The 17,551-nt window shown below is 42.6% G+C and overlaps 3 protein-coding genes and 1 long non-coding RNA gene across 6 annotated transcripts in view; 1 reads left to right on the forward strand and 3 right to left on the reverse strand.

Annotated features, from left to right (window-relative positions):
* Positions 1–725: 725 nt before the first annotated feature.
* rassf4a (Ras association domain family member 4a) overlaps positions 726–17,551 on the forward strand; it is a 28,083-nt gene continuing 11,257 nt past the window's right edge. Inside the window, exons 1-4 of one of the 3 annotated variants that reach the window (XM_088634500.1) lie at positions 748–858; positions 10,092–10,213; positions 11,829–11,918; positions 12,162–12,237. In XM_088634500.1, the coding sequence (XP_088490626.1) occupies positions 10,119–10,213; positions 11,829–11,918; positions 12,162–12,237 (261 nt within the window). In that variant the 5' untranslated portion in view covers positions 748–858; positions 10,092–10,118. Of the gene's footprint in view, positions 859–10,091; positions 10,214–11,828; positions 11,919–12,161; positions 12,238–17,551 lie in introns of all 3 variants that reach the window. The other 2 variants (XM_088634498.1, XM_088634501.1) reach the window with 2 other exon arrangements.
* LOC148661162 (interleukin-8-like) lies at positions 3,512–6,876 on the reverse strand. Its single transcript, XM_088634503.1, has 4 exons — positions 6,446–6,876; positions 6,219–6,351; positions 4,501–4,581; positions 3,512–3,754 (listed from the first exon to the last, which is right to left on the reverse strand). The coding sequence occupies exons 1-4, from the start codon at positions 6,504–6,506 to the stop codon at positions 3,673–3,675; spliced, it is 357 nt and encodes a 118-aa protein (XP_088490629.1). The 5' UTR covers positions 6,507–6,876; the 3' UTR covers positions 3,512–3,672.
* LOC148661163 (uncharacterized) lies at positions 7,872–10,119 on the reverse strand. The gene is made up of 4 exons (XR_015939460.1): positions 9,961–10,119; positions 9,503–9,632; positions 9,061–9,144; positions 7,872–8,676 (listed from the first exon to the last, which is right to left on the reverse strand). It is a non-coding gene; the product is annotated as an uncharacterized LOC148661163 (long non-coding RNA).
* LOC148661164 (protein DEPP) lies at positions 15,798–17,337 on the reverse strand. The gene is made up of 2 exons (XM_088634502.1): positions 17,108–17,337; positions 15,798–16,466 (listed from the first exon to the last, which is right to left on the reverse strand). The coding sequence occupies exons 1-2, from the start codon at positions 17,152–17,154 to the stop codon at positions 16,037–16,039; spliced, it is 477 nt and encodes a 158-aa protein (XP_088490628.1). The 5' UTR covers positions 17,155–17,337; the 3' UTR covers positions 15,798–16,036.

Genomic DNA, 17,551 nt, shown 5'->3' on the forward strand with positions numbered 1-17,551 from the left:
TTTAAAATGCAAGAACATAAGAATGTTTACAAATGAGGGAAGGTCGTTTGGCCTATCTACCTGTTTGGTACTTGGTAGCTAATTGACCCAAAACTCCCGTCCAGCTGTTCTTGTTTCATACTTCGTACTGAAAGAAGTGCCTCCTGTTCTCAGTTATAAATGTACTGTACTGCCTCATCGTTTCCACTTGTTTTTGTAAGACACTTTCACATTATTCAACCAATCTTATGTGAGCATGTTGCATGATCTGGAACAGCTAGACCAAGATACTGTACCAGTAACACCTTTTCTATTTGTTTGTGGATCCACAGACAAAAACACCCATCCGCGACAGGAATTGCTCCTCACCAGTGCACAGGAAGATGTTCACCCCACTCGAAATGAGTGGCTCCCTTAAAGACGTGTTACAGGTCCGCCCGTCACTGACCGCATGTGACCCCTGTGCTGTAATTTGGATAGCCTAGCCCACAGTAAGACACTGGCAGCCCTGGAATAGAACCGCCACTAGCAAAAATGACGCTGCACTGCAATTAAAACTCAAAGCAAAGAGCTTGAGCCAAACAAGCATTCACGAAATGGGCAAGTAATTGCTAGCTAGCCAGATTTCCATCTTGGCAATAATGTGTCAGCGTGTAGCTTCTTGTCCTCTGGAAACCCTATGCCCCTCCCTCGTTTGCTCTGATTGGTTTTGTGTCGACCGCTGCAACCCCTGATTGGTTGAGGGGGCTGTCTTTCTCGCTGTCGGCGTGGACGATGTTTCCCTTCTGAGGAGAAGCTGTGGGTAGCAAGTAACTGGTGTATAGCGAGAAGGATTGGACGGAACTACCGTTGGTACAGTGAGAGGCTTTTAAAGTAATGGTAAGAATATCTGTTTGGATGTGTTTCTCTTGTATTGCAAATAAATATTTTTTTGCATTTTAGCGAGCAAGAGAAAACTTTGGTGATTAGATTAAAACAGATACAGCTGCGTAAGAGAATACAGTAGTGGCGCGATCTGTTGTTGGTAGATGTGTGTGCAATATAAAAAAAATAACTTATTTCTTTATACATATGTGCGGGACAGATATCTAATTTGCTCCACAAAGAGTAATTTCATTTGGGAGAGTTTTGTGTGACGGGTTTTTCAGTTTGCCAGGTAAACATCTTTGCGGCATATCATATCCTGGTGTTCGCTTATGGGAGATACAGTATGTGCTTGTCGTTTCCTTTCTCTGGTATAAATACGGGATGTCTTCTGCCTTAACTGCAGGATGTGTTTAATTGATTCAGTCAAGAGTTTAGAGGCAGAGACACTAGTTTTATTTAACGTGCATTCCGTGTGCTTTGGTCAAAATCACTATTAGAGTCTTGGCTTTTTGGGGGTGGTTGTGTAAATGAGTAACGTATTCGACAAGATGGGAAACAAATCCGAGCATGAATCTGATGAAGTAATTGAAGGGAGAGCACTTCCTCTTGAGTGGTGTACGGCCCAAGCCTCAGTCGACCTCTCCGTTTCCCTTTCCTAAGCCCGGTTCCTTTGCAGCAGGCTGAAAGGAAATCCTCCTCTGTAAAGTGGGGTGTTTCTGCGTCTTCCAGCTACGGTGTTATTGTAGAAACTGACGCTTGTGACGAAAAATTGAGTTTTGAAGCGACGGTTATATGTGGCAAATGCGTCGGGGGCATTGTGCTCAATACTACACGTGTTAATAATGAAATCATGAACACACTGCGGCTGGGATTAGAGCACTCTTCACTTCTCCATGTCAGTGCTTGTTTAAACTCAACCATCCTCACTTGAGTTTTAAAAAGCAGCGGGATGCTCGGTTTCCAGTTACCCCTGGACCAGAAAGTCAGGCGCTGGCACCTCACCACTAGAACGGATTCAGATTGAGGTGTCAGTGGTAGAATGGATGGAGAAAAACAATGCTCACTGGAAGTATCGAGGGGCGAGTGTATCCGTGGGCCGTACTGTGGAGCAGTGGTGACCACTGCTGCCTTGCTGTGCTGCGACCCTGGGTTCAACTCCTGGGGTGCTATTACAGTTTGTATGTTCTCCCTGTGTTGGCATGTGTTTTTGCCAAGTGCTCCAATTTCCCCCCACAGTACAAGGACATACTGGTGGGGAAAACTGGCCCTGGTGTGAGTGTGTGCTGTCTGTGAGTGCCCTGTGATAAACTGGTGTCCTGTTCAGGGTGTATCCCGCCTGTTGCATGCTGGGATAGGCTCTGGCTCCCTTATGACCTTGGATTAGATCAAGCAGTTAGAAGATGGATGGATTGCTGAATCCATAGAGTGTATTCAACGAGGACCACAGCTGTTGGGACAGCATAATTGGATTGGAGTCAGGATTTGACGAAACAGGTGGAAACGTCCCAGAGGGACCCTCAGTCTGTGCTGGCCTTTGTGCAGGGGTGGCGGGACAGAGTGTCGCTGCACAAGGCTTCCTCACGTCTTATCAGAGATGTTCTGCCCTCTACATTGCCAAACATGCATTACTCATGGCACCTTCTCCTTGCTGATCTTCTCCTGGCACACCACTGCCAGGGAGAACAGTTTCAGCTGCCTGAGGAGTTCGCTGCTGTTAAAGCACTAAAGCTTCCAGCTCCTGTCTCTCCTCCTCGCTCGCTGTTGTCAAAGTCTGGCTGTTCCGGCTGTGTGCTGTGTTCTGGGACGGTGAGCGTGCCCGAGGTGTAGTGTTCGGAATACTGCAAAGCATTGTGGGAAGCAACAACTTCTGCTGGTGCCTGTCTGGTTGCTTGTCAAAGATCGGAAGACCAGCTGGCGATGTCGCTGGGACAGCACCACTGTCTTTCTGTGCGATCACCCCAGGAGTGTCCATCTCAGAGCTTGGAAGTCTCCTATAACATCACTTTATTAGCCCTATACAATTTCTTGCATTAAGAATTCGTCTTTTCACATACCTCAGCTTGCTCTCCATGAGACACACAGACAGGGAGAGAAGCTGGGGGTCAGAGCGCAGGGTCAGCCATTGTACAGAACCCCTGGACCAGTTGGGGTTAAGGGCCTTGCTCAGGGGCCCAACGGAGCAGGATTTGAACTGGCAACCTTCCTGTCATAGGCGCAGATCCTTAGCCACAGAGCCACCTGCACCTGCTCACCAGGGATTGGCAGTTGCCAGTCAGTAATTTACGTTTTGCAAGACGTAACAAAAAAGCACCCAGAAGCCTATAGTCGCTCGCTGTGTCTCCTTGACCTCTGGATGCTTCTCCATGGAGGGTGCCGTGTACTGTCAGAAAGGACTGCTGTGACTGATTTTAGAATTTTTCCCAAATCAAAGTCTGTGTCCTGTGTCGTAGGAGAAGAGTGGAATAAGTCATTAATTTCCTGACATAAAGGATTTTGAAATGCACATTTCATCTCTTTGGGGGGAGCTGAAGTAATTCAGGTTTGAGAACCAATCAGCTCCCATAATTGCCAAGAGAAGAACATTGATATGTGACTCATGTGTGTTGAAGACATTGACTGCTTCCTCTCAGGGTTGTTTTCTAAAAAACAACGCACATTAAGCGTGTCGCATTTATTTGTTTTAATATAACAAATGAGATACAAAAATAGAGGAAGCATTTAGTGTAATACATGTGTTCTCTGAAATGGTAGCAGGTACATATGAGCTTGATGTCGCGTTATGTCCTCAGGGAGCTGTGCCAATGGGTTGTGAAGAGTCCTTCTCCTTCACTGCTCTTTCTTTCCCTTCCGGCCTTTTCTGGCCCTCAGCCGAAGGCACCGGTTGTGTCTTGTGGTGCTTTTCCCATTTCTGCAAACATCAAACACATCAAGACAGGTGTGACAGAGGTGAACTGGGTACCCCTGAGTGCTGCCGCTACAAGCTACAGTATCTTTGCCATCCGTTTGTACGAACCAATAGACCTGCATTTGGATCATTTGGAAAAGGACCTAAGATTCTTGCAGGTTAAACTGGTCATATAATGAAGAACAACACACCTGAATTTCCTGTGGTTTATCATAGCTTCTTTCATTATGCATTAGTCAGAATTTGCTGTTTTGAGATTTATTAATTTAATTGTCTTTTCTTAAACAAATACTTTTCTCGTCATCACATAACGTCACCTAGTTCAAACAGAGAAGGTCATTGTAAAACGGACAAGCAGAAAAAAAATCTCCATCATTAAGAAGGGAGCTCAGTTTGGAATAGACGTTTATTTCATTTAACCGGACCTTTCTTTGAATGTGTAACCAGGGAGATGTTTAGCCACTAGATGGCACTGTGTTAATATTTTCTACCAGTACGGGACATCTGATTCCACCTTCTAGAAAGTGAAAGAAAATATTCTTCAGGCAGTTGTTGTAAATTAAAATATCTTATGTATTTTGTTTCACATTTCAGCAGAATCATTTGTATTTTCCCAAGATGCATATTCTTTCAATTAAAGCACTTGTATCATCATGCGTGCTATAAATATATTTTACTTTTTTATGTGATTTAGATTTGGCATTGTGTGGCATGACTTTTTGTGCCTTGAGGGGCATACAGTAACTTACTTCTTCCAGCATTTGTGCAGTCTCCGTCCCTGTGTTGAATCTGGGTTGAGGCAAACATCGCTGTTGTTTTTCAGATGGAGTCTTCAGAAGAGAAAAACACTTTTTAAGTTGTGCACCTGGTATGAAAGAAGTGTATTTCACTCCTTTTAACACATGGGCTAAGTTAATGCTTTAGGTAAAATTAACAGTGCATTGAATCTGTCCAGAAAAAAACTTTTTTGGGGTGACAGGGAGCGGGCTCAGGAATTCTGACCAGTCACCTCTACACCCAAGAAGCACGATGTACAGACAAGTGTCCGGTGGTTGTGATAATGGCAGGATTTTGTAGGTTTACATCCCAGGTGCTGCTGCACTGAGCAATACATCTTTCTCAGACTGCTGAAGCACTTCATCCAGCTCTTGAGTGTGACCTTTCTCAATGCAGCATTGAATCTGTTCCCTCAGACCCTGGAGAAGGAGTCTTTGCTCTTACAGGCGAAACATTGGAAAAACAGCTCAGTACTTGCTGGGAAATAAGGCTGAGTGACACAGATTGGTATTTCTAAACCCTCGTAGTCACCTTATCCTGTCTCTGACACTCTGGAGCAGCTGATCCAGCCAGCTGCGAGTTGGTGTTCTGGCAAATTATGGCACAGCTCCAATGAAAATACGAGGCCGTTTTTACAGCAGAAGAATACAGTCTTTCATTCTGCAGTCTCTGGATACCATCTGCAAAGGCTGTCTGAACAACTATTATTGTTCTGAATATGGAATATTATGAAACAATGAATAGCTGTTCATGGTATTGTTACTCAGAGAATTTCAGTAATCTGTATCAATGATCTAGCTTGTTCACAAGACCTAAGATACAGTAAATCAGAAGTCAGTGGTTTGATAGGAACATTCATTCATGCAAAACACTGAATTTGCTATTATAAAGTCACTTAAGAAAAGCAGTTACATAGAAATTAGTCAAACTTGCCTTTCATGAATATTGTATTTATCAGATGACCTGAACTAACAAGTTTTAACAAATAAATCCTTCCCATGCCTGAAGTCCACTTACAAGTCAGAACACGAACAGCACAGTGGATATGTATCAGGTGCGCCAGATCACAGGGCGTAGAGTTTATTTTCTCAAAGCGCACATGTGCTTTGTAATTGTTAACTGAATTCATTTTTACATTGAGTAGAGTTTGTGCTGAGATGCACAGATGATAGTTATATTTTATTGATGGATCTTTTTATTGATCTTAAATTTGACTGCTCAGAAAAGGTTAAAGCATGTTCTTGGGGGGGGGAATAAATACTATTAACATGCATTTTGTCTCTGTTCCCTGATATACAACTTGCTTTATCTAGATTTCAGAGGTATCAAATGCATTATTTTTGTCAAATTACTCATGAAAACAGTTTCAATTTTCAATCATTAGCCACAAATTATTTAGCAGTTCCATAATATGTACAAAGTTGTGTGTCTGTGATAGCAAATCCTGTCTGTGAAGTTGCACAATTTCTGCTTATTTGCATTGGTCTGACTTAACCTGAGATCATGTACATTTTCTGTATAATGCATTGCTCTGATCAGAATGGCTTTGTTCTAACCCCCAATACTGTTTATAGAAGGGGCAACTTTGTTAATTAAATACCATTTTCTCACTTCAACAGCAAACAACAGAATTTTCTTTTACATATCCCTCTTAAATCCTTTGCAGTGTAAATGGAAGTGTGGTACTTACATGATCTGGACATTCTTGCACTGGGAGGATTTCTCAGCGATGGTGAAGTTAGACATCTTTTTCAGAGGGAAAGACTCAATGGTCCTGATACATTCGCACCTCTCCCGGAGAGACGTTGCTTCTGCCTTTTGATCTGCGAAGACGCAAGAGAAAAAACACGTTCCGTCTACACGAGCAGGCTAAACGTCCTTTTGTTCACCGACAAAAGCACTGGCTGTCTTTCTTACCAGTTAAGCGTCCGCAGCACAAGAAAGCAAGCATGTTAAAAGTTGTGACTTTGAAAAACATTTTGGATACTTCTCCTGCAGCACAGCTGAATGCCTTTCAGAGCAGATCCTTGCTGATCTGTAATTCCCGACTTCCTGATTGCCCAAATCAAGCACTTTCCTTATCACATGGTTTACAGTAAGTCACCCTGTCCTGCTCAAACAAAAGCAGCAGTGTGGAGCGGTGCTGAGGGTTCTGGGTCTCTTCACAGGTCAGTCGTGGGTACAAATCCTGGGTGCGGCCCTGCTCTAGTACCTTTGAGCGAGGCTCTTCCTGCAGCCTGCGCCAGAAAACCACCCAGCTGCATAAACGCGTTTCAAATTGCTTTGGATAAGAGTGTCTTCTAAATACATTAAGCAGATTGCAGGGGCTTATTTGCTCCTTTCTAATCTCGGTGAAGCATTTGTAGAAAACAAACATTTATTTTGTTATCGAGGCAGAAGTCGCTTAGAGAGAACTTCACCGAGCTCTTCTTATCCCTTTTGTTCAGCCCCATTTCTCTCCGAAGAGGAGGTTCCTCAGGTCTAATGGGGGCACGTGCTTGTGTTGATTAACGGCAGCACTAGAATATAATGAGGGGAAATGTATTGAGGTTTTTTTCCTCGGCAGCTGAAGGCCTGGTCTGCTCGCCTAAGTAGATGGGTGTGCAGTGGTTGTCATAAAGGGAGGTTTGGGGGTTCGTTCTCCGTGACTCTGCTGATGACTGACTGCGAATCACCCTGAGTGAGTCACTGAGCCACATTGTGCTCTTTAATTACAACTCTTAAGCTGCGGTACTGCTGTCAGTGGAAATCTTACATTTCTTACCTCCGCTAGTCGCTGGGGGATGAAAGTGTCTGCTGAATGACTAATTATTACGATGATGATCAGACCTGTAGACTCGGCCTATCACACTGCTCCCCTGCAGTTGCAGTCAGCTCTCTGGCATCGTTCTGACCATCATTTTCATCAGGCCACCTGGCTATTTGGTGGTTTGTCACCAAGTCCTCCCCAAATGAGGTGAATTGACAAGTGCGGGCATGGGAAAGAACCATTTTATAGTTAAGTTTATAGTATAGTTAATCAGAGTGTTGTAGGTTTTTTAATTTCAATTATTTTTCCTAATAATTATCTATTTGTTTTGCTCTTGACTTTTGTTGTTTGCAAGGTCACATTAAAGATGGAAAAATGTCTGACATGATTTATCTTGATTTCTGGCTTTACATCACAAAAACCTGCAATTTCCATAAGGGTGTGTAGACTTTTTATGTCCACTGTACATGGGAACATTTGCAGCCCAAACAAATTTGCACGTTGGTTTTCACTCTTTAATAAGAAAATGAGCAAAGCTTTTCCCTTTGGAAAGCAAAGCCTTGATCTGGTCTAAACATGTGCAACAACATTAAATCCCAGGTTTTAAACATTTATTTTATAATAAAATAATACATATTTTTTTTTATTAAATTACAAAACAAACCAAAAAACATCCAACAGATCCTTAACAATAAATAATTGCTCCACAGAGACTTGTAAAATGAGATGCTCGATTGGCTGGATCAGTGCACAAACCACCTCTTCCACTCCCAGAGTCTAGAGATAAACCCTTCTTGGCACCCTTCACAGTGGGTCAGGTTCAGACAGGTGCCACTTTCCTGTTGCTCTCAATGAAGAACACTGGAGCAGCACTGCCACGCTGATTGCTGTTCATAAAACCGTTGTGTTTTTTCCCCCCCAAACACGAGTTCTGCTCTCGCTTTGTTCACTGTACGTTTGACATTTTGTGTTTCGACCTTACATGCTGCAAAGCTGCTGAAGGAACCCGACCTTTGCCTTCACTTCTGACACGTTCTGGGCTTTGGGGTTTGAAGAGTTCTTTTTCCCTGATGGAGATTTCTCCTTCAGCACAACCAGTAAGAGAGGTTAAGCACAATCTGTTTCTGGTTAGGCAGAGACAGAAGGCCTTTAACATATTTTTTCTAAAGTAAATAATCCAAGAGGCTTATGAACTCCTGCAGAGCAGTTCGATTTTCCCCGGACATTCTTTTCCTCTGACTGATACGCTCTCTCAAGATGGGTCTCTTTAGTCTCAAGACCGCTGAGCGCTCAAGACGTCTCCTCCACTGGAATCTCTGTAGGCTTTTCCTGGGTCCTCTGCGTCTTTGGCTTGTTCCTTCGGAAGCATTTTTCCTTTTTGCTGTCGTCCTTGTTTATTCTAAAATGAAAAAAAAAATGCCAGTATGTTAATAATGTTACATTAAAAGCAGGAGCAATATCCAGCATCTCCAAGTTAAACAAAAAATTGAAGTCACTTTTAAACAGACATTTTGTTCTTTGAACGTAAGAGCCGGATTGTATGAAATGTGAACAGTAGCATACTGTAGGTTATTGTTGATTGTTTTCAGTGTACTTTTCTATTCTGATTTTTGGATAGAAGGTGGGATTTCAAATAGTAGAGGTAATTCTGTTGCATTATTTAAGTTCCCTGCACTTTTTCTATGAGTGTGCTTAAGGGCTCAGGTAACATTTCTTTGCGTATTCTACAAACATAACACAGATGGAAAGGTTTGCGTTTGATGAGAGGGCGAGACCCTCGTACCTGTTCCAGCAGCTGACCAGCCTCTTTCCTTGATCCCCATCAGGACTTAAACAGACCTTCATGTTGTCTTCTTGCAAAGTCAGTCTGAAACCAAGAAAAAGGACTTTTAAAAGAAAATGTCTATTTTCATACCTTGCTCTGCAAGTTTCATTTTGGAGAACTGCATGTAGCAGAAATTAATAATCCAACGACAAAGAAATAGAACTGATGCTCGTCACTAACCCATGCTGTAACAGTCTGTAGACGCTTAGTTGAAATATTAAGAGTATGACATTGTGGTACTGCTTGGATTTCAACATATACTGACTGCATTTAGGGGTAGTGCTGATTAAGACAGCACATTTTTATATTATATTGTTAGTATATTTGTTGGGCCTTTCACCAAAGAGAATACTGAAATAACACAATCTGGCTACAATATCTTGAAACAGTTCATACGTACATGATTTCCACATTTTTGCAGTATGATGTCTTTTCTGTTATAGAAAAGTCTGAGATGGGTTTTCTCACAAACTTGTTGTTTTTAAGACACATGCATCTCACTGGGACGAACTGGCATCCTCCCCCGTGTGCTTTGAGAAAAGAAGAATGAGAAAAAATCAGTTTACCCTCCCAGGACTGTCCCTGTTACATCCTAAGTTATTTCATACAAAAACTACATTCGCCATCCAATGGCTACTCATACAAAATGATCTGTGCATTGAAAATATAACATGCTCTCTCCCTTAAAAAAGTAAAGTGCTGTTGATAGTATCTTCCTGAATACTAACATTAACGTATTCCACTTTGTCATGTCATTAGCAATACTTGTAAGAAATCTTGTACTCAAAATTGTACATCACAGAAAAAAGCCATGTTATAATATTGGATTGGTAGAATTCAGAAAGGATTTTCCCTTACCTTCAAAGAGAATGATGCCGATTACAGATAGAAGAATAAAACTGGGCATCGTCATTGTGACTTGTGCTGCGAAGCTTGAGCAGTTAGAGAACAGTGCTGCTGCATGAATGTGGTAACTTTTATATCTGCAGTCGGGGTTTTCCCAGTAGTCACATGACATGGCTCCCTCCCACAGCTGCACAGCAACCAAGTGGAATTTCCACAGGCAATATCCAAGCCCAAAACTCCCTAAGAACGGAAGAATGAGAACGATGTAAGCACAATTTTTTTGTTCTGTCAACTCATTGATTTTTTAAAAAAAAAACTTTTTAAATTCTTGTTCGCGTGAAGTTGTGTGCTTGTTTTGTGCGCATGCTGTTGTGTGGTGTTTCTTCGGAAGGAACACAGTGTGGAAGGCTTGTGTAAGTTCAAGCTTGTCTTCACCTGCAGGGCACTCTCTGGGTTTTCATAGGCACCTGTCATCTTTAACCACATGTTCAGTGGGTATATAAAGTCACCTCCCCCAATCAAAATTTGTACCTTTCGTTGTATGACACTTTGAAAAAAAAAACAAATTAAATTAGGCTTGTTCCATTTTTATTTGCACACAGTAACCCACATTAGCCAAGTGAAAATAAAATTCTAAAACATTCTGATTTTATTTGTCTTCTTTTTGGGCTTTAAGGCAACAAAAGGGGAACATTTTGAAAGGGGGTTGTGACTTTCTATACCCACTGTAGCCCCTTTCTTAACACCAGAAGGGCCTTAACTCCTCCCTGATATTTAAAAAAAAACAATCATTTCTGCACTGTTGCTCAGAACTCTTAAAACCTTCTGTTATCACATGCAAACAGTGTTTACCTACAGTACAATGACATTCAGGACTGCAGCAGGTGTGAAATTATTCTTTTACAGTTTCAGGATTGCCCAGTAATGCACATCCCCTCATTGTTTCTCATTTCCCATATTTTGCCCTGAGCCAGATGTTACTTGTTATGGAAAAAAAAAGCAGTCTCTGCTCATGGACTTTTTATAAGGTTTCGTTTTCTCAGACTGAAAATTCGACTGTGTTCCATAATCTGAGCACGAATGTCACTGCTGTCTAAGAAAAAACGCTTTTGAAGTGTAAAAACTCTTGGAGTTGCACATTACTAGCAAAAATCACCTTTTTTCATCTGCAGTGGATTTGAAGGGTTTGTTGTTGTGGTGATGTGATTAACTAAAAAGACACTTCTAGATCCTGTCCAGCCTGCTCCTTGATAATTTGACAAAGTTGTTTTCAAAGCATTAGCTTTGCTGGCAGTTAAAAGCATATGTCTTTAAAAGGTAAATATTTAGCTATTGTAATTTTAATAATGATAGACGAACTCCGGCAGTGTCACATGACCTTTTCTTCCTCTCACTGAAAGCCCCTCCCCGGCCTGTCCTGGCAGGCCCCTCTGTAGCTTCTGGATGCATGTCAAACCATGGATGCATGATTTCTTGTAATCCCTGATGCCACATTTTACCGTTTCTCTGAGCTATGGGAGGCAACACAATATTCATTTTTCATTCTGTCGGCGGGTCCTGATTGTAAAAATGGTAAAGACCTTTGTAAATTCCATTATGATTAAGTGTCTGATATGAAGAGAGAGGGTACTTCTGCTACTCATTATTTCAATTAATCTTGGTAAAACACTCTATGGCCATTAACACGGGTTCCCCGAGATGAAACTACTGCAATCTGCACCTTTGAAAGGTGGCTCTGTACAGGCACTGCAGTGATTGACCTTTACCATAGGTGTATTGATCTCGTGTCAGTGTTTCCTGGTGTTTCCTCCCATTGTTTGTCCGTCACTCCTAAAACTGCAGTATAGACATCATGGCTTATTCTGTTTCCTTTCTTATAGATCTCCCTTTAAAGATAACTACCCTTTGAAAACCATGGCCCTCCGTCCGCCATCCTTTGTGAAAGTCAAAGAAGATAAGACGATTTCCAAGTAAGTATTGCCAGACTGTTTTACTAGTGTCAGCAAACTGGTCTTTACCTTCCATGTCTTGTGGTAATTCCCATAAACAGTTAATGCAGTCGATCGGCACCTAACCTGACTTCTTTCTGAGCTGTGTTTCTCATTCCTTCGTTTCCAATTGGCACTCCTTATCTGCACATGCTGGCCTCCTTATGCTTTGTATCTGTTGTACCTGGAGGTGCAGTAAAACTGTTCTGCTTTTGTTTGTTCCAGATCAGAACTCCTGTCCCTGTTGAAAACCTATAACTGTTACCATGAAGGTAAAAATTTCCAGTTACGCAGTCGAGAGGTAGGTTTTAGTAAAAGCAAAAATATAATGAAAGTCGCCTCTGTGAGAATTATATAGCCCTGCTTATGTAGCCTTCTCATCAGCCTGAGATTCCCCTGGTTCTCACAGTGTTGATAGAGAGGAGACATGTCCTCTAAGTGCGAGTCTTTGATTTGTTCTGGGAATCTGGTTCTAGGAGAGGCAATTAATAAGTAATTCGATGCAAATGTGTAGCCCACTGCGGTTAAAAGTCCTCTAGATCTTTATTCTGAATCAGTAGGTACAATAATGCCATTTTGACTTTATTTGAACACTTCATTCAAGTTTAAATAAGGTTTAACACAGTGTGTACTAACCAGTTAACAGAAATGCATTCAGTTTTCCAATTACGTTGAAAAGTAAGCAATTTGCCATTGAAATTTGCAGTTCAAACATCCAACTATATTCCAGACAGTTCTATAACCTGTAGGGATAGCTGAAGTTCACTGACACAGCCTGGTGGAGAAGACTCAAAATAGATAGGATAAGATATGACCGTTTGACCAGTCTTGTATTAAATATAAAAACAATGTGATTGGATTTATTTCCCTTATGAGAAGAACTTTCAATACACAATGACCAGCTTTCTAACAAATGAAATCTATACTGTAAATACAGCTACTTGTATTTGCTTTGGCTTTGCTGTTATGGCATTAGCCATTGGGGCCCTGACTCAGTTTACTGAAAATCTGTTTGATGGTGTTTTAGGCTTTATGGTAAATTAAAAACAGTAGCCAAAGGATATGTAAAAGGATAGCTGGAACTTCATTCTTTGTCTTGGAAATTCCAATGTGCATGACGTTGGCAGTGGGAGTGAGTGTCTGGGGAGCAAGAGTGGCTGTTTGCGCGATGAGAGTGTCTGAGCAGTGAGAGTGAGGGTCTGCAGAGTGTTTGTGTGAAGTGCCCTAGAATAAAAAAAAAACTCCCTTAATGCCTTAACAGAACATGGACTTTGACCTGCCAGTTTTAAACCATTGAACAATGATAAAAATGGATAGGCCTTCATTCTCATTAATGTAGCACAAAATGTTCCCCTGTTTTCCTCCCATTGCAGGGAGTGTGTTTGAAGTAGCCTGTTCGCTCTTTAAATAGGAGCTCTGGGTCCTCCTCCCCTCACTGGAGGTCAGTCACTAGTCCCATTATTTCTCTGGTATGCTTGAATGATTTCTTTTTTGTGTTTACTTTACGTATTGTTGAATGTTTTGTAAGTCACTCGGGATAAGGGCATCTGCCAAGCAAATAAACAACAACTGTGCAGGACGCCTCCTTAAGCAGGATGTGAGTCAGCAAAAACGAGGGGTTGATGGCCGTGAGCTGAAAGGCATGTCCTTCTCCTCCTCGTGCGCCCAGCTGCGCTCAGCTGGGCCTTTCTGGAGGAGTCTGTGGCTCTCGAGAGTTTGAGCTGTTGCGTTACATCCTGCTAAACAGGGTCGTTTTTTCTTAAGAAAGTTCGAGCACCAAGCCTGTCTGTGTACTGACTGAGTGGGGAAAGTTTGCTTTTCCAGCCCAGTTACAGATGTTTCCCACTTCTTTCACCAGCTGTTTCAGCTCGTGCTGTAGCTGTCGTGATCTATACAGCTAAATGTGTCATGTCAAAGTATATGGAAACATTTCTTAATGTTTCAGCTACAGTATTAAATCTGCGTATCTGTTATTGTTACACAGAGTTATTAAAACAGTTGTAAGGACTACAGAAACCAAACCTGCCAGGGATTTCTGGCATCTGCTGTGCTGTCTGTGGAGGCCCACAGGAGCTGCTCAAGCAATTCAGACGAGAAATGCAGAGCTAAGTGCTGAGAAATGGATAGAGATTCCTGTTAACTGAGCTGTTTACTGTATGATTACTCTTCCAAGTTGTTTGCACGTTAGTGACTTTCTCCGAGGGCTCTGCAATATGCTGTAAGCAGACCTGTAGGAAGGAGAAAACCGGCTTAGCAGTTTATTTAAGGCCACATGATCTGAGATCATCTTAGAGCTCTGTAGCAGCCTTTGTGAGTCTGTTGTTAAAAAATGCCTGGAGTTACTCATCCACTGGGGATCTGCACTGGCAACAGCCATATTTAATTGCGTGATAATTGCAGCATGAATTGCATGTGTTGCTTAACCAGAAAAGGTGTCCCTGCTGGGTATCAGAACCCAGAAAATGAGCTTTCAAAACCTTTGAAAGATTAACAGTGTAACATTTCTTCTAAGTTAAAATAATCATTAAATTAGATGGACAGTATTGAAAGTAATGGTACAGCAAAAATGAAAGAATAAGAAGAAGAAATCCAAATCTTGGCAGACCATGAATAATAAACCCCTATGTCTTAAGAAAAAGGGTGTCTTTGCAGGCTTGGTTTTCTAATTTCTGATATAGGTGTAATTCCTGTTTTGCCTATTGTAAATACATGTTTGTAATTTGAAAATACAACAGAAAATAGTAGGGCTCTATATTCAAACTTTAGATGCTTAGGTACTCATAGGTTACAATGGAGATGTACTGTATGTGTCTAAGTATTTAGGGCCCACAGAGTCTTGTAAGACCACCGTGCAGTTGGAAAACAATCGGTGCTCTTTTTGTTACTCTAATGTATTTGGAAGGAAATGCGATCATTCTAATTGGAAAATGAAACCCTGGTCTTGCCTGACGCCTGGCCTGGATGATAACTGGTTGTAGAGTGGCTGAAGTGTCTTTAAGATAGGGGGTCCTGCCACAAGCAAACTGTGCTGACCTGTGGACCCCAGCACAGAGCTCCGGTGCTTTCAAAGAAATGCATATATGGTGTATACAGTATGTCTCACAAAAACACTCAGATATAGTTTTCCTATGGACTTCACTGTTTTAGTCCAGCCAATTTTGTCTGTTATCTGTATTCCATGTCCATCTACACCGTATATCAGGGTAGGAACAATTGCAGGTTGTGACTCACTCTTAGGGAATGTTACATGTCCCTGATTTCTGGATTGCTCTTTCCAATTGTGGTGTGCCGCAAACGTCTCAAGACTTTTGGGGACTTTTATGCTTCAAGATCTGAAAACTGCATAACTGCATAAAGTGACAGAACGATCCAAAACATTCACAACCTTTTGAAACTAACAGTCTAAACTTACGGTACTTCAAAGTGTTGTTTGACTCTTTCATCAGCAATGTAAGTATTATTTCTTGGAATATTAGCAAAACAAGTTTTCTTTAACAGCGGGATGAATGTTTACTGGCATTTTCTTTTGAGGTCGGCTTTTCTTGTGACCCCTGCATGACCTTTCAGGTAGTTCCAATTCCTCGGCACCTTGGCAACTACCCTGGTCAAGTGCTTAAGGTCAGGAAACTTCACAAGCGGTTAAATATCAACCACGTTTATGCAGCATGAGAAATACCGATGTAGTCTAATAGTTTATTCGCGGAGAGAAATAGACTTCATTTTGGTGTACATCTTAACCACGATGATTCCAAAACTACTTATGAAATGATCTAAGAAGAAGAAAATCAAGTGAATAATGTACCTGGATAAACCAGTTAGAAGTTTAACCATGATAAAGTGCATGTGCCTTCCACCTGTCACTGATTTAAAAGGGATATTTTTATTAATATAAAAATGGGGACATGATAAAGGCTGACAGTATCATAAACAAAAACATACACTTGATGAAATCCATCTATTTACAATGTGTTCACGTTCGCAATGCAAACTGGAGTTCGTGAATAAATAATAAATAAGACGGCGCCAGTAGGTCCGGGGGTCTCTTTTCCCTCAAGGCCGGGTGTGTGGGGGGGGGGGTATTCTTTGCGGCTCGGCGTCGCTCACAGCAGGAACAGGGCCCCCCCGAAGTTGTCTCTGGCAGAGGAGTCGTCGTACTGCGACTGAGCGTAAAGCCAGTCCAGGGGGTCTCTGGCGGCGGAGGGCACCTGGCAGCTGTCCTGGCTGCCGAACTTAAGGGTCACCTCCTCCAGGCAGACGGACGACAGAGGCCTGCCGGCCCAGGCGGGCCTCCGGGGCGGGCGGGCAGCGGCGGAGCGCTGGCCGGGCGGCCCCCGCAGTGGGCCCGTGCCGGGGCGCGGGGGGCACGCCGAGAGGGAGGTGGGCTGCGCCAGCTCCTTGATGGAGCTGAGGTATTCCTCCAGGGGCCGCGCCGCGCTGGCGGGAGTGCGGCAGCTCTCCGGGGAGATGTCCTCGTGTCGCTCGCTGATGGTGGGCAGCAGATCCACACACAGGCGAGGCCTACACTTCATCCTGAAACAGACCCAACCCGCAGAAGGAAAAGGGAGGATTAATATTCTACCCCAGCCTTTCATTTTTTTAAAAAAAAACAGCCTTTTATATTACTACTTTATTTGTCTGGCGCTTTTAACCAAAGCAGTTTTCGTCTGCGCCCATTAGAATTGGTGGGTATGTCACTGGGGCAATTCAGCTGAAGCACCTTGCTCAGGGGTACATGTAGGATTTGAACCCTCAACCTTCCAGTCTGGAGCACAGACCCCTGACCACTGCTCCGCTGCTGTCCTCACCCAGTATATAAATGGATATTAAAGTTTTGTCTCTCCTCTAAACACAAGAGCATTTTTTGTAGCTTTCTATCGCAGCAGTGATATCTGTATTCAGAATGAAATTGCTCACTGTGAGATACTGCTAGCACAGTGGTACCTTAAAAACGTAAACGTCCGTTGATAATAAAACTGGCATAGGATTTTGCTTCATGATTAACAAAGTACATCTCTTCTGAAGGTTAATAAAGCACAAGCGTTTAAATAACAGCAAAGTGACAATGATGTTTAATACTGAATAAAATACAAAATGAACAGGCTATTTACTAGGTTCTGAAAACACTATTCTGTTCAACTATGCTGTTCCCGGAGCAGTGTTCGCACACTCACCTGACGTGCGTGCCCTGGACAGGTCCGCTGGCTCTCAGCTCTACCATGGGCGACCAGTGGCAGTCGTGCGTGCTGGAGGCTGTGTGATGTTTTCTCAGGAGCAGAGGCAACAGCTCAGGCTTTTATAGGGCAGCTCCAGCCAAGGCAACCGGAGTACAAATATAGCCCAGGCTCTGACCTGCAGCGGCCCCAGAGGAAGTGTGTGTGTGTGTGAGAGAGAGAGTGCCCAGGAAGGCTTATCAGCCCAGCTGCCGAGCTGTTTACCTTTCTGTAGAAAGGTCTTTACAGACCTACCCTGCTGTAAAGTTATTGTTTCGTTACCTTGCACCCATGTTCACATATTAACTTCTCATCTGCATATACGTAAAAGGACTGATAACTTCTATTTTTACGCATTGCTTTCAATCTCACGGCCCGTTATAAATCAGGTGGATGTGGAAATAC

The sequence above is a fragment of the Lepisosteus platostomus genome, chromosome 6, assembly GCF_059453375.1.
Source record: "Lepisosteus platostomus isolate fLepPlt1 chromosome 6, fLepPlt1.hap1, whole genome shotgun sequence".
Classification (NCBI taxonomy): domain Eukaryota; kingdom Metazoa; phylum Chordata; class Actinopteri; order Semionotiformes; family Lepisosteidae; genus Lepisosteus; species Lepisosteus platostomus.

Coding starts and splice junctions, on each gene's coding strand:
- LOC148661164 (XM_088634502.1), bottom strand. CDS start 17,154: ATGGTAGAGCTGAGAGCCAGCGGACCTGTCCAGGGCACGCACGTCAG. Junction 16,467..17,107: donor GTCCAGGGCACGCACGTCAG/GTGAGTGTGCGA, acceptor GGTCTGTTTCAG/GATGAAGTGTAGGCCTCGCC.
- LOC148661162 (XM_088634503.1), bottom strand. CDS start 6,506: ATGTTTTTCAAAGTCACAACTTTTAACATGCTTGCTTTCTTGTGCTGC. Junction 6,352..6,445: donor GTGCTGCGGACGCTTAACTG/GTAAGAAAGACA, acceptor GCGTCTTCGCAG/ATCAAAAGGCAGAAGCAACG. Junction 4,582..6,218: donor TGCAAGAATGTCCAGATCAT/GTAAGTACCACA, acceptor TCTCTTCTGAAG/ACTCCATCTGAAAAACAACA.